The 13920-nt window shown below is 35.6% G+C and overlaps 1 protein-coding gene across 1 annotated transcript; it reads left to right on the forward strand.

Moving 5' to 3' along the window:
- The first annotated feature begins 385 nt into the window (after positions 1-385).
- Positions 386-10519, forward strand: LOC125866343 (probable methyltransferase PMT6). The gene is made up of 7 exons (XM_049546694.1): positions 386-778; positions 2902-3316; positions 3549-3838; positions 5675-6058; positions 8548-8794; positions 8882-9020; positions 9985-10519. Exons 1-7 carry the CDS (start codon positions 577-579, stop codon positions 10141-10143), a joined length of 1836 nt encoding a protein of 611 aa, XP_049402651.1. The 5' UTR covers positions 386-576; the 3' UTR covers positions 10144-10519.
- Positions 10520-13920: the final 3401 nt, after the last annotated feature.

Genomic DNA, 13920 nt, shown 5'->3' on the forward strand with positions numbered 1-13920 from the left:
TTGGTCAAACCTGTTTTTAAGTCAGTTTTTGACTTCTAAAAGTGTTTGACTAATATAAAATAACTTAAAATGAGTAAAAGAAAAGATTTTAAATAAGTTAGGAAGTGTTTGGTAAAGTTAAAAATAACTTAAAATAATTTTTAAATGACTTAAAATAAATTAAAAACCAAAAATAGTCCTCCTCTGTTTTTTATTTTTGATTTAATAACTATTTTTTTTTAAGTCAATCCAAACGGGCTCTAAGTTACTTCACAATTTTTTTCCAACCAAATATGAAATAAATTTATTCTAAAAATTAATCACCTCTTATTACTGTACCATATGAATTTAAAGTGTGTTTTTAATACTTAGCTCGGAAGTAAATGAATAAATAAATAAAAACTCAGAACAAGACAGAACACTCAACACTGTTCACTCTGATTCAGCTCCAAACACACACACAAAAACCTGAGATCTGTCGATCTCATGGTGTACAATGTTTTTCGATGAGCAATTCTTTTGATTTCATTCGAAAGTTGTAATCTTTTTCATATATAAGCATTATTGGATTGAAGAGAAAATTGAAAAGGGGGGAAAATGAGTGGATCTTTGATAAGTTCAAGGGCATTTGATTGGTATACAGGGCAGATGATAATTATAGCCCTTTTGGTAATGGTGGGTTCTTTTTACACTGGTACACTTTTTGGCGAAAACCCATCTCTCTATATTCATCAAGAACAGCAACAAAGTGAAAATCTCACTGTTGATTCCAACCCCATTTCTTCAGAGTCATCCTCTGGTGAGTCCTCTGTTTGTCTTTTTCAAGAATGGTAGTGTTTAGAGTGTTCGTTAGTTATAGAAAAAAGGGAGTCTTGTAGCAACGGTAAAGTTGACATCTTGCCTATGTCACACTCCTTGGAGTTGTGCCCCTTTACTGGATCCTGTATGAACATGGGATGTTTTGTGTGCCGAGCTGCCCTTTTTAATTATGTCATAGAATAGTACTAGTGTAAATTGTAAATGTGTGGACTTTTTGGTAAATGAGGGTCACTACATGTAGATTGTAGAATGTTTGGTAATCAAAAATGGAGTTCAAGTCATGTTTGCTTATGAAAGATTTTAAGTAATTTATTGTTTTTCCCAATGTAACCGAAAAAGATTGCAGCTTTTTGTTTGTTAAAAGAATTTAAAGAATGTTTGAATGTACTCCCAGGATGGTAATTGGGATGGGGTAGTAATTGTTAGTGTGTGACTGTAGGAGAAATGTGCTGAGAGAATTTGATTTTAGTCTTTCCGAAACAGCCTCTATACCTCTATGAGATAAGGTAAGGTTTGTGTACACTCTACTCTCCAAGACACATCCATGGGATTACATTGGGTGTGTTGTTGCACTGGGGAAGCTAGTCTTTCAGAATACAAGTAGCTTTCGACTTCCCTGTGTATATGGTTGGTGGAGAGCTAGGCGATTAAAATATGAAAAAGAAATGATTTTGAGTTGCTTATGTGATTGGTAATGTTTGCTGCGAAAAAGTTGTTGAAATTTCCTTCTAGGTGGGTTAATTAGATGAAAAAATGATAACTTTCTTTGGTTATAAATGATAACTAGGCGCTGTTCATGTTTGTGCTGGAGCAAGATAGGAACCCAACGGATAAAGAATGATACTTAGTAGTGTTATTGTTGTTTGTAGCTTATCTATGTAATTGGGTTGTCTCAGAAGGTTTTAGTGTAAGGACAGTGCATCTTACTTGTTTCGGTTCTGCTTTTCTACGGCTTTATATGAATCTATATTTCCCTTGTATCTCAGAGATACTGACCCTCCTACTTGATCTGATCTTTATGTATGCATGGCAAACTTATTTTTTCTCGAGGCGAATCAATATGGGCATTGTTCTGATTACTCTTGAATGGGGCTTGTTAGAAATAATTGCATGGTTACTTAGTTAAAGCGGAGGCTTTAATCCTACCACAAGCACAAAGTCCATTTGGCTAGTGCAATGGGATATAGGTCCATTGGCTTCTACTTTGTCAAATAGGTTTGGTAGAGATTTTCAACTTTGACAAGTGCAAACTTGTGGTGTTCAGTAATTAGACAATGTCCACAAGAGATCTAAATGCTAGTAAAATAATGTATGTCAGAATATGTCACAATGATCCCATCTAAGGTTGTAAAATGCGGATATCATCAGAACCCCTCAATTTAACCCTCTTAAGGTTCAAGCACCTGGTTCATGAACTCATAATGTCCTTGCTGTGCCCTAAGAGCAATTTTAGGTATATCAGTTTCAAGCATCCTGATTTGGCAGTATTGCGACCTTAGATCCAATTTAGGGAAATATTTATCCCATTTAATTCATCTAACAACTCCTCTATGTCATGTAGTAAACTTGTTCTCAACTGTGCGACTAATTAACTCTTAGACTTTAGTCCCACACATCCTTCAACAATCTTCTTTATTTTTAACCATCACTATTTATCCTCCTTGTCAACCTTACTACTTGGGAATTCCCTCTAGAAACTGAGATGCATTCTGTCAGGCAGTCAACATGTGTCCATGTGCATTTGTGTTCTGCCTCTTCTTTACCGTTGTACTTTCCTTAAATTTGTCACTCTCACCCTCGATGTCAGTTTCCCTCCGCTGCGGAGAGCAGTCCCTAATTGATTGAACTTTGAGCTCTCAGAGTTAACTCTCTTTTCTTTGGCTGCTTTTACTGGCTTCCTGTTATCGGAATCTCTGATCCATTTATTTTAATAGTAATGTGCATGCAGGTAGAGAACATGAGGTGCCTATTTGTATAGAAGATTGGTTGTCTTTCGTAGAGAACATATCTTACTGTAGATTCTCTACTTTCTGCTGTACCTCTTGTTTACGAGAGATTCCCATTATTACACTTGACTTGATAAAAAAAATTATATGCATGCAGGTATTCTGAAGTTCAGGAACAAGATTGCTCTTTCTTATCGGGTGGTACCTCTCACTATCCCTGAAACTGGGATAAATGTATGCCCTCTGAAATTTAATGAGTATATCCCCTGTCATGACATTTCTTATGTTAAAGAGTTGATGCCAAAATTAGATCTTTCAAGGAAAGAAGAGCTAGAGAGGCACTGTCCTCCTCTTGACAGGCGCTTGTTTTGTTTGGTTCCACCTCCAGCTGATTATAAGATACCAATAAGGTGGCCAACTAGCAGGGACTATGTATGGCGGAGTAATATAAACCATACACATCTTGCAGAGGTAAAAGGAGGACAAAATTGGGTACATGAGAAGGATCAGCTTTGGTGGTTTCCAGGCGGTGGAACTCATTTTAAGCATGGAGCTACAGAATATATTGAGAGGTACGCGGTCTGTTTTTCTTTCACTTCTCCTGTCCCTGTCATTATTGGAGTTGCAGCTTTTTGATTATTCCATGAAAAATGAAAATCAACACAATAAGGCTTCCCTAAAGCAATTTAATGAAGCCATTTGTACTAGATGATCCATTACACTTACTAAGAATGGTGAAAATCAATTCTTAACGCTACCATTCTTCTATGTATCTGATGTACGTAATTCATTTCTTCAATGCAGATTAGGAAATATGACAACTGATGAGACAGGTGACTTGCGTGCGGCAGGGGTATATCAAGTGCTTGATGTTGGTTGTGGGGTTGCCAGTTTCTCTGCTTATCTTCTTCCACTTAACATAGAAACACTGTCTTTTGCTCCCAAAGATGGTCATGAAAATCAAATTCAATTTGCTTTGGAACGAGGAATCGGTGCTATGATATCTGCTATAGCTACAAAGCAGCTACCGTATCCAAGTAACTCTTTTGACATGGTCCATTGTTCCAGATGTCGAGTTGATTGGCATGAGAATGGTGAGTATTTCTTTCATTAAACATGCGAACCTTGTATACTTAAATGTTATTGACCTAGATCATTAAATAAGGAAACTGTATCTAATTATTTGGCTTTCTACATCATATATGTTAATAGTACATAAATTTGCAAATTTCAATGAATTTAATTCTGTGTTAGAATCTACAAGGCCTTAGATATCCTCCATAATAGACTTGTTCCACCGGCTTGATCATCATGGAGTTAATAGCTTATTCTTTTTATATCAAGTAAACTTTACTCAAGACAATCTCGTGTTAACTAAACTGTTATAGCTGAGTTTCGAAGTATGAATATGACTCTGGTTCTCTAAGGTATTTGAAGGAGATTATCTAAGGTAGTCTTTTCATTATATGCAACCCATGCATGCAGCGGCGGAGACAAGAATTTTACTAAGGGATGTCAAAATATAAAAAAAAATAGACACATAAAAGTTAAGGGAGTCATCTTCACCAGAAAATATACTGTTTAGTTGGGTCAAAATTTCAGTTTTATGTATATATAATTATATACTATTTAGCCATATAGTATATATACATAAAACTAAAATTTTGACAGTTAAACAGTATAATTTTCTAGCGAAGGTGGCTCCGCCACTGCATGCATGTCATGTAAATACACTATTATTGTAATTGAAGAAGATTATCTAAGGTACTCTTTTCATTATATGCTACCCATGCATGTAGCGGCGGAGACAAGAATTTTACTAAGGGGTGTCAAAATATAAAAAAAATAGACACACGTAAAAGTTAAGGGAGTCACCTTCGACAGAAAATATACTGTTTAGTTGGGTCAAAATTTCAGTTTTATGTATATGTACTGTTTAGCATACAGTATATATACATAAAACTAAAATTTTGACAAATAAACAGTATAATTTTCTAGCGAAGGTGGCTCCGCCACTGCATGCATGCAGCGGCGGAGACAAGAATTTTACTAAGAGGTGTCAAAATATAAAAAAAATAGACAGACGTAAAAGTTAAGGGAGTCACCTTCGCCAGAAAATATACTGTTTAGTTGGGTCAAAATTTAAGTTTTATGTATATATACTGTCTAGCCATATAGTATATATACATAAAACTAAAATTTTGACAGTAGTATAATTTTCTAGCAAAGGTGGCTCCGCCACTGCATGCATGTCATGTAAATTCACTATTATTGTAATTGAAGGAGATTATCTAAGGTAGTCTTTTCATTATATGCTACACATGCATGCAGCGGCGGAGACAAGAATTTAACTAAGGGGTGTCAAAATATAAAAAAAAAAGACAGACGTAAAAGTTAAGGGAGTCACCCTCGCCAGAAAATATACTGTTTAGTTGGGTCAAAATTTAAGTTTTATGTATATATACTGTTTAGCCATGTAGTATATATACATAAAACTAAAATTTTGACAGTATAATTTTCTGATGAAGGTGGCTCCGCCAATGCAGGCATGTCATGTAAATACACTATTATTGTAATTGAAGGAGATTGTCTAAGGTAGTCTTTAAATTATATGCTACCCATGCATGCAGCGGTGGAGACAAGAATTTTACCAAGGGGTGTCAAAATATTAAAGAAAATAGACAGACGTAAAAGTTAAGGGAGTCAGCTTCGCCAGAAAATATACTATTTAGTTGGGTCAAAATTTTAGTTTTATCTTTTATGTATATTTATGGTTTAGCCATATAGTATATATACATAAAACTAAAATTTTGATAGTTAAACAGTATAATTTTCTGGCGAAGGTGGCTCCGCCACTGCATGCATGTCACTAAATACACTATTATTGTTTTACAATGCTAAAATGCATTTTTCATATCGGTGTGCTGCAGATGGTATTCTACTCAAAGAGCTGAATCGGATATTAAGACCAAATGGATATTTTATCTATTCAGCTCCTCCTGCCTATAGAAAGGATAAGGATTTTCCGGAGATATGGGACAAACTAGTAAAGCTGACTTCTGGAATGTGCTGGAAGCTTATTGCACAGAAAGTTCAGACTGCAATATGGGTTAAGCAAGAAAATAATTCATGTCTTCAGCATAATGCTCAGGAGAAACTTGTAAACTTATGTGATTCTAAGGATGATTTGAAGCCGTCATGGAAAACACCTTTGAGGAACTGTGTTACCCTTAGTGACACTTCATCTTCTTTGAAGAAACTACCTCCTCGACCACAACGTCTTTCAGAGTATTCACAAAGTCTCAGTCGGATAGGTTTGTCAATTCTCTTCCTTGGTTTAGTTGTGTTCATGAATTGTCATCTCTTACTCTGAAATCAATTGTAGCGAATATATTCCTCATGCTCATTCACATGGTAAACAAATTAGATAATCTATAGTGTTGTAAGTTTGATTTTTCAAGAAAATCCGCTTAGATTGTCTAAGATAAGGTGAAGAATTTGCATGATCTGCTATATGGTGTAACTATTCCAGTTGTCCAACTATGTTTTATTTGTCCTCATTATTGTCTATCATTATCTTGTTCTTCAATTTTTTTACTACCGTTGTTTCTTTTACTTTGGCTATCTTTACTACTTTTGTTGTCATTCAGTACTTTCTTTTTTTCCAATAATCAGTCAAGAAGTTTGCTTTTGTGGTTCCTTTTCATTTCTCTCAAACTGTTAGTGTTATTTTTTTCTCAGCTGTTAATGTTACTTCTTCTTTTTTTAATCGGTTTCTCAACGGCTAGTGTTATTATCACCTAAGATATCATTTCTGGCCTAAAATGCTAATATTATGCTTGATGATAATTGAGACTGTTGCTCCATTCAGTGGTGGAGCCAAAATCAGGGCAAGGGGGTTCATTCGTTTATACAAGGTTAAAATTATTTTACGTATATATTGGAGATGTTGAATCCGCTTGGCTTCTTCATGTATTTACTTCATCATATTTTTGAACCTCCTTAATGAGAATCACCGACTCCGTTTGACACAGAAAATACCGGTTTATTCATCTGCACCGGAAAAGAGCTAAGCCCGGAAGTCACGGAGCTCTCTTCTCTTTCAATGGCAGCAGCTAGTTGAAGTTCAGTGTCAGCCGGATTTCTAAGCACTAGTCTTTCCTTCTCACTTTCTAACTCATAGAAAGAAATAGAGTCAACCCATGCGCCTTTTGCGGGGTGAGCAAAAATCCTTTTCCTGGATCCTGGTATGAACTCAATCCGTCCCATTCGGCGAAGCAATCTTGGACCCTCTTGGCTGCGTTGTGCTTGGATGCACTAGTCTTCCACGCTAGTGATGAGCTGAAACCTGCCCCCATTCGGCGGTTCATGTGCCACCACAATGGCATAGCATCAAAAGAGTGACCGGAACCTGTCCCTGACCCTGACCAGCTCGTAAGTTGCATTGCGCTGCTGGTCGGCACAACGGAGCATCAAAAGCAAGTCTTTTTGATTGCCCTGCTGACCTTTTCTAAAAGTACCTTGGATCGGAATCTGGTTGTAAAGTAAAGAAGGGTGGTGCGCTTACGAATTCGAGTTATTTTGATAGAAAGAAAAATCAGAATTGGTCCTGGGTCATTGTTTTTCAACTATCCGCTGTTAAATCTGGTCTAGCCAGCGGACAATTGAAAAACAATACGACCCAGGACCAATTCTGGTTCTTTCTATCAAAATAAATCAAATTCGAAAGCGCACCACCATTCTTTACTTTACAACCAACCTCCGACCCAAGGTGTTTTTAAAAAAGGTTAGAGGGGAAATAAAAAAGACTTGCTTTTGATGCCCCGCTGTGCCGACCCACAACAGGATGCTACTTACGAGCTGGTCAGGGACAGGTTCCTGTCACTCTTTCGATGGTATGCCATTGTGGTGGGCTGGTGGCAAGGGAACCGCCGAATGGGGGCAGTTTTCTTCTCATCGCTAGCGTGTGAAAGACTAGTGCATCCAAGCACAACGCAGCCAAGAGGGTCCAAGATTGCTTCGTCGCTCCGGAGGTTGTTCCCATCATTGAAGTCAGGGTGTAGGACTGAGCCTTCCGAATGAGAAAGAAGAAAAGTGCTTAGTTTCATTGGAAAAACCAATGCAGATATCATATTGACTCTCTCATCCTACTTCTAAAGATAGATAGAAAAGGGTTGGAGAGAATTTCAGAAAGTCATTCTCTCCTTTCTAAAGCTGCGCAAGGTTGCCCCCCAGAACAAAGCCCACCCCTCTTTTCCCCCTTTAATGAAGGACCCTCGCCTTGCTTCCTATCCATTTGTGGGTCTGGACCCGGTTTTTTTTCAATTTTGAGAATCAACCAACGGAAAAATTCGTAGCCCAGGTGACTCACAGCCTCCCTCTCGCCCAAATAAATGGGATGAATTGGAATGGCTTAACTTACTCCCCATACGAGTTCGGAAAGGAAGCTAGCGAACCTAGGGTCAACACCAAGGTAGGGGAAAGGGAAAAGAACGATGTTTGAGGTGAACGGAAGCACGCATTTCACCAGCTTTTGGTCTGAATACAGATATAACGAATTTCTTTGTAGATGATCCTTCTAGTAGAGGGGGATTCTAACAACCTTTGGTTCAAAGAGAAAAGGAAACGAAACAATAAAGGTTCACTTTCATTGGTGCTACCCCCTACACGTATATTGGGGTGAGAGTGGAATATGACACATGTTCCTTTGGGGGGGGTTTGAATAAGGAAGCTTTACGGAGATTATCATTTCATTTTTTAGGAAGTCTCATATGTCTGACATGCTCAAATCAATTTCTTGCAGGTATTGATCGTGAAAAATTCTTGGCTGATACAATCTATTGGCAAGATCAAGTTCGCCATTACTGGAGATTGATGAATGTTGAGGAGAAAGAAATACGTAATGTAATGGACATGAGTGCTTCCCTAGGTGGATTTGCTGTTGGTTTAAATACATGGCCTGTCTGGGTGATGAATGTAGTTCCTATAACCATGAATGACACCCTGTCTGCTGTTTACGGCAGGGGTCTTACAGGCATTTTTCATGACTGGTAGGCTATTAACTTAGTTTACTTACCTATAAGCACTAACTGATTTACAAAGGCTATGCCTAACAAATATCTTGGTCGAATTTGTAGGTGTGAGCCATTCTCCACATATCCCCGCACTTATGATTTGTTGCATGCCAATCATCTTCTTTCTCACTACAAAAATCGTGAAGAAGGTTGTTTAATTGAAGATATCATGCTGGAGATGGACCGTATTCTACGACCTCAGGTAAGGGGTTTCATTTTGATTTGATGCTCGAGAGACTAAATATTTAATCAATTGATTAACTGAAAGCATCTGCAAGATTTATATTTTACATTTGACAGTTTAGAATAAGCGTATTAGCTTGATATATGACATATGTTAAAGAGAGAAGGCCTCAGAAAAGGAAGCATTTAGTTTCTCGTATATTTAATATATTTATTTGAATCAGTTGTCAAAGTACAATATCCTATTTTACAACAGCATAGTACCTCAGTGCAATCCCACAAGTGGGGTCTGGGAAGGATAGGATGTACATAGACCTTACCCCTACCTTTATAAGGTAGAGAGGTTGTTTCCGATAGACCCTTGGCTCGAAAGAAAGAAAAGAACTCGAAACATGGTAGCAAGATAATATGACAGCAAAATAGCAAGGTACAAAGCAAATGAAAAGGAATACCCAAAGATAGTAATACACATTGAAAATATGATCCTTGATCTCCAATTCTCCTCGTATGTTGAAAATGGGGTGGAGATGGAACTAGAAATGCATTGGTTTCCCAAGCATAACTTAGACATTCTTCTACTTGTTCTCAAGTTCCTTTATTAAAGAAAAACAACTTGTTCTCAAGTTCTACACTGACAATTTCTTGACAGAGTTTTAATTAACATAACGCGACTACCAATTTTCTTTGAGCTTAGTGTGTTGGATGAGAGTTTGTATGATCATTCATATATATTATCTTTTAGAGGCGCAAAAAGATGTTCCCTTGTTACGGGTGGGGGTTGCAAAGAACTCTTAGAAAATGAACTTCCCTTTCAATGTATGAGATGCTACATATATATGTCAACTGAATTGAGCTAAACAAGATCCAGCTCGGATATGCGTGTTGCGATTGTGACATGTGAAATCCCATTGTGAATGGTTATTTATGCTTGTGTCCTGAAGTTTCAACTGCGAACCAATCTAAGGTTGTCAAGTGACATGCAGGGATTTATCATAATTAGAGATGAAGAGCCCATCGTATCAAGAATACAAGCTCTTGCTCCAAAATTTCTCTGGGATGTTGAACTTCATTTGCTAGAGAACCATCAGAGAAAGACGGAGCCGGTCTTATTTTGCAGGAAAAAGTTTTGGGCTATTGCCTGAGGTAGTTTTGCCCGTGATTGCTAGTCGAAAGGCAGATGTTACTATCTTCTGGAATGTTCTAAATGTCCCTTATGCAACTACAGTAATTTCTCCTGGTTCACTACTATCTTTTCCTACAGCTCACGACTAACCTTGAACCGGCCAATGCCACATGGATGTAGAGGCCCACGAGTCATGAACTTCTTTACCCTGAGTAGAAGCAATGACGGTATCTGAGGGATAAACATATTCATTATATTCGTGTAACTTATTTGTTGAATGGTAAATTCATTTATGTTTCATAGTTAATGTTTTCGTTTTCGTTCTTAACTTTGTAATTGTTGTATACATGATAGAACAAATTCATTACTGTAACATAAAGAACTGAGTTTTGTCACAGCTCTTCATTTTCCTATATTGTTTCGGACTTTTCAAAATTGTCGACATGTGCGTGTCATATCTTCTAAAAGTAGTGCATTTTTAAAGATACGATAACATTTTTGAAGAGTCTGCCCAACACTGAATTAATTGTTCCTTCCCAATGCAATTATTATTGCCAAGAGTTGGTATCCATTAAATTTCTCATTTGTTGCATTTTCAACTAGGACATAAAGTAATATATATATTCATGCTTTGTCTCTCAATTAATACCTCTCTCTTTCACATCACATCAGCAACTAACTTCCAGGACTTTAGGTTGCTTTTGAAATGAAAAAAGGTGAAAAAGTTGTGTGTTTCTTTGTTGATAGTAATTGAAATTAGATACCGCGAGAATTCATATAGCGGACTTTAACTTATTTAGAATTGAGAAGTAGTAGTTGTTACTTAGCCGATTAGCGCGTACCTTGACTAGTTTATTAGATACGTCTTTTCACCAATATAATGTGTAGACATCACCCTTTCTAGACTTCACTTGTGAAATTTTACTCGATATGTTATAATTAAGTTTAAAAAAAAAAGTAAATTGACCTCCACTTCATAGCATCCATGAAGATAGCAACAACTAATTACTAGTATTAAAGTACTGTATTTTAAAGTTCCTAACAAATAGTGCCAATATATAGGGACAAGATTTTTAAAACAAGGAAAAGAACATTAATGATAAATGAAGCTATTGACATGACAAGACAGCCCCATACTTGTGAGTCATTGACCCACTCTCTTCACACATCTTTAACTCTCCTTGTCTCCTAGCGTTCGAAATTCTTTCGTCGAAAAATTATACTCTATATAACTAAAATAAAAATATAATTAATTACATATACACCATGATCAATTGCTTTTTTTAAAAAAAAAAATAGCATAGATAAAATAATTATCTAAGTCATGAGATCATATCAAACTACATTAACATATTTAGTGTAATTTCGAAAAGTGTGCCTACGCGACCTTATTCATGTCTTGAGAAGGTAGAAATATTATTTTAAAATAAAGCAATAACATAAATTAATTATGTAAAACAGTATTGAAACAATGAATAAGAAGAATAACGACAAACAAATAATATAATAGTCAAAACTAAGAAGATAATAAAAGCAAATAATAAAATAATATTGATACGTAACTAGACAACATATGACTACCTACTAAGTACTAACCTTCTATATATCCTAATAATTGACCTATAATTTTTTTCTATATAAAATCATGTCGTCGATAAGTTACGGATGTATCATGTATTGTCTAGTTCTCTCCAAAAACTACTATAGTATTATTCCATTACAAGTCCTCTACTCCACAAGCGACACCTATACTATTATAAATTATTTTAAGTCACAAGTTCAAATCGAACTATATATGACGTTATACCATTATTTGAATCTTCTTATATAAATTTTTGACTCCGACTCCGACTCCGATGGCCCCACTTCTCTACACCTTATCTCTTTGCCAGAGTCTGCTACTTCCTTCTGCTAGAATACCTATGGTCCCTTTGACTCTATCACTTTATAATATATTGGCTAAATAATTTCTTTTTTTCACTCTATATTATAGTAGCAAAGAAACTAGTCCTGCTTTTTTGTTTCTGGTTTTTAAGGTTACCTTTCTTTAGATCTTTTATTGGCTCTTCTTTACCCCTCCGTGCTGTTTTATGTGATATTATTTAACTTAACACGATGTCTAAGGAAAAAATGAAATTTTTTGAAATTTGTAATCTAAAACAATTCTTAGATATTTCTATTTCAATAAATCATTTCGCTAAGATTAAATTATTTTTAATTGTGATAAAAATAATATTCTTTTTGTGTCGGACTAATTATGGTGGGGTGGGGGTGGGGGTGGGGGGTTGGGAGTTGCTCGTGTGCATGCAGGCACATGAGTACGTACAAATAACCAGTAGAAGTACTTAGTACTATTTTATATCTCTTCTATGATATATCAACATCATATATGTATGGGCCTTAGTAGTTGGTAATAGACAAAACAAGGCCCATTTGATAACAATTTCGAAATAAAATACGAGATTATTTAATTGAGAAAATCATAAATATATCGGTGCTTTGAGCCCTAACCACCTATCATATTACCTAAAAAACTTGTGATACTAGTACTGCGTATCGATCTGCTTTGTATCGTATGTTCTCTTTATATCGACCTGATGTGTAAATCGAGCGAATATATACAATGATTATGAAGCGAATTGATATAAATCTATATATGCAAACATATACAAATCGACAGATAAAATCCAAACTTTCACTATATATTATAATTTTTGTAAACGCTTACTACTTTGGGTATATACATGACATATGTTTGCCTATTAGATAATTTACCCTATTTTATTTCACATTTGGTTATAAATATTAGTTTGTCCTATGAACTATTTTGTATTGAAATGATGGAATTAGCTATCTCATGTTAGAAAATAATATAGTTATAGTCTCATGAAAAATCCTTGTCTAGCGCACTATCCCATTCCGCTATTTGTTAGAGAACATCATCCGCCTTTGTTTGAGAATGTTTTAATCTCTCAACGTGAAACTTTTTCAACATCAAATTTAATCGGACATCAATATAAATACAACACCCCGAGGAAAAGGCATAAAAAAAAGGGCCAAATTACAGTTACCACTTGCAGGCACACATTATGGTGCTTCCTGCTATCCATTCCATAAGTACACTGACATGAATTTCCTCTTTAACATATCTTATTTGAAAATAAAATAAAATATTTAAATTTATTATATATTAATAAAACATAACTCAAGTATATATATATATATATATCTTTTCCCGACCACCTTTTCATAGTATAATTTTTCGATAAAACAAATTCATACTAACCCTTTTCGATACCCTAGCTCCACCCTAGCTATTGACAAGCATATTTCTTTTTCATACCAAGAGTATCAGTATAATTTTTTTAAGTTGCTTATTCTTAGACCTTTAGCGCTGCTATTTGATTGTTTCTTTCGCTTCAATTATCTTATTATCTTATTGTTACTGTCCGTTATTATTTCTACCATCTTTCGGAAACAACTTCCATATACTATAACAAAATAGGAACAAAATAATCTACATACACACTACTCTTCCCGAACCCTACATGTAAGATTACATTGTGTTTGTTTTTGAGTAAAGTGTTTGAATGGTCAATTTAGTAGTTAACATATTCTGCAAAAAGAGAAGGAAAGATAGTAGAACAAGTTAAAAAGAGAGGCAAAAGGAATAATAATAAGGTGAGGGAAGACTGATAGAAAACAGACATATTATTTTTATCACAATAAGAACATATTATTCATCCCTTATCTTTTCCTTCAAATCAAAACCCCAAAAAGGGTGATTTTTAATTAG

The sequence above is a fragment of the Solanum stenotomum genome, chromosome 5 (assembly GCF_019186545.1).
Source record: "Solanum stenotomum isolate F172 chromosome 5, ASM1918654v1, whole genome shotgun sequence".
In the NCBI taxonomy this organism is placed as follows: Eukaryota; Viridiplantae; Streptophyta; class Magnoliopsida; order Solanales; family Solanaceae; genus Solanum; species Solanum stenotomum.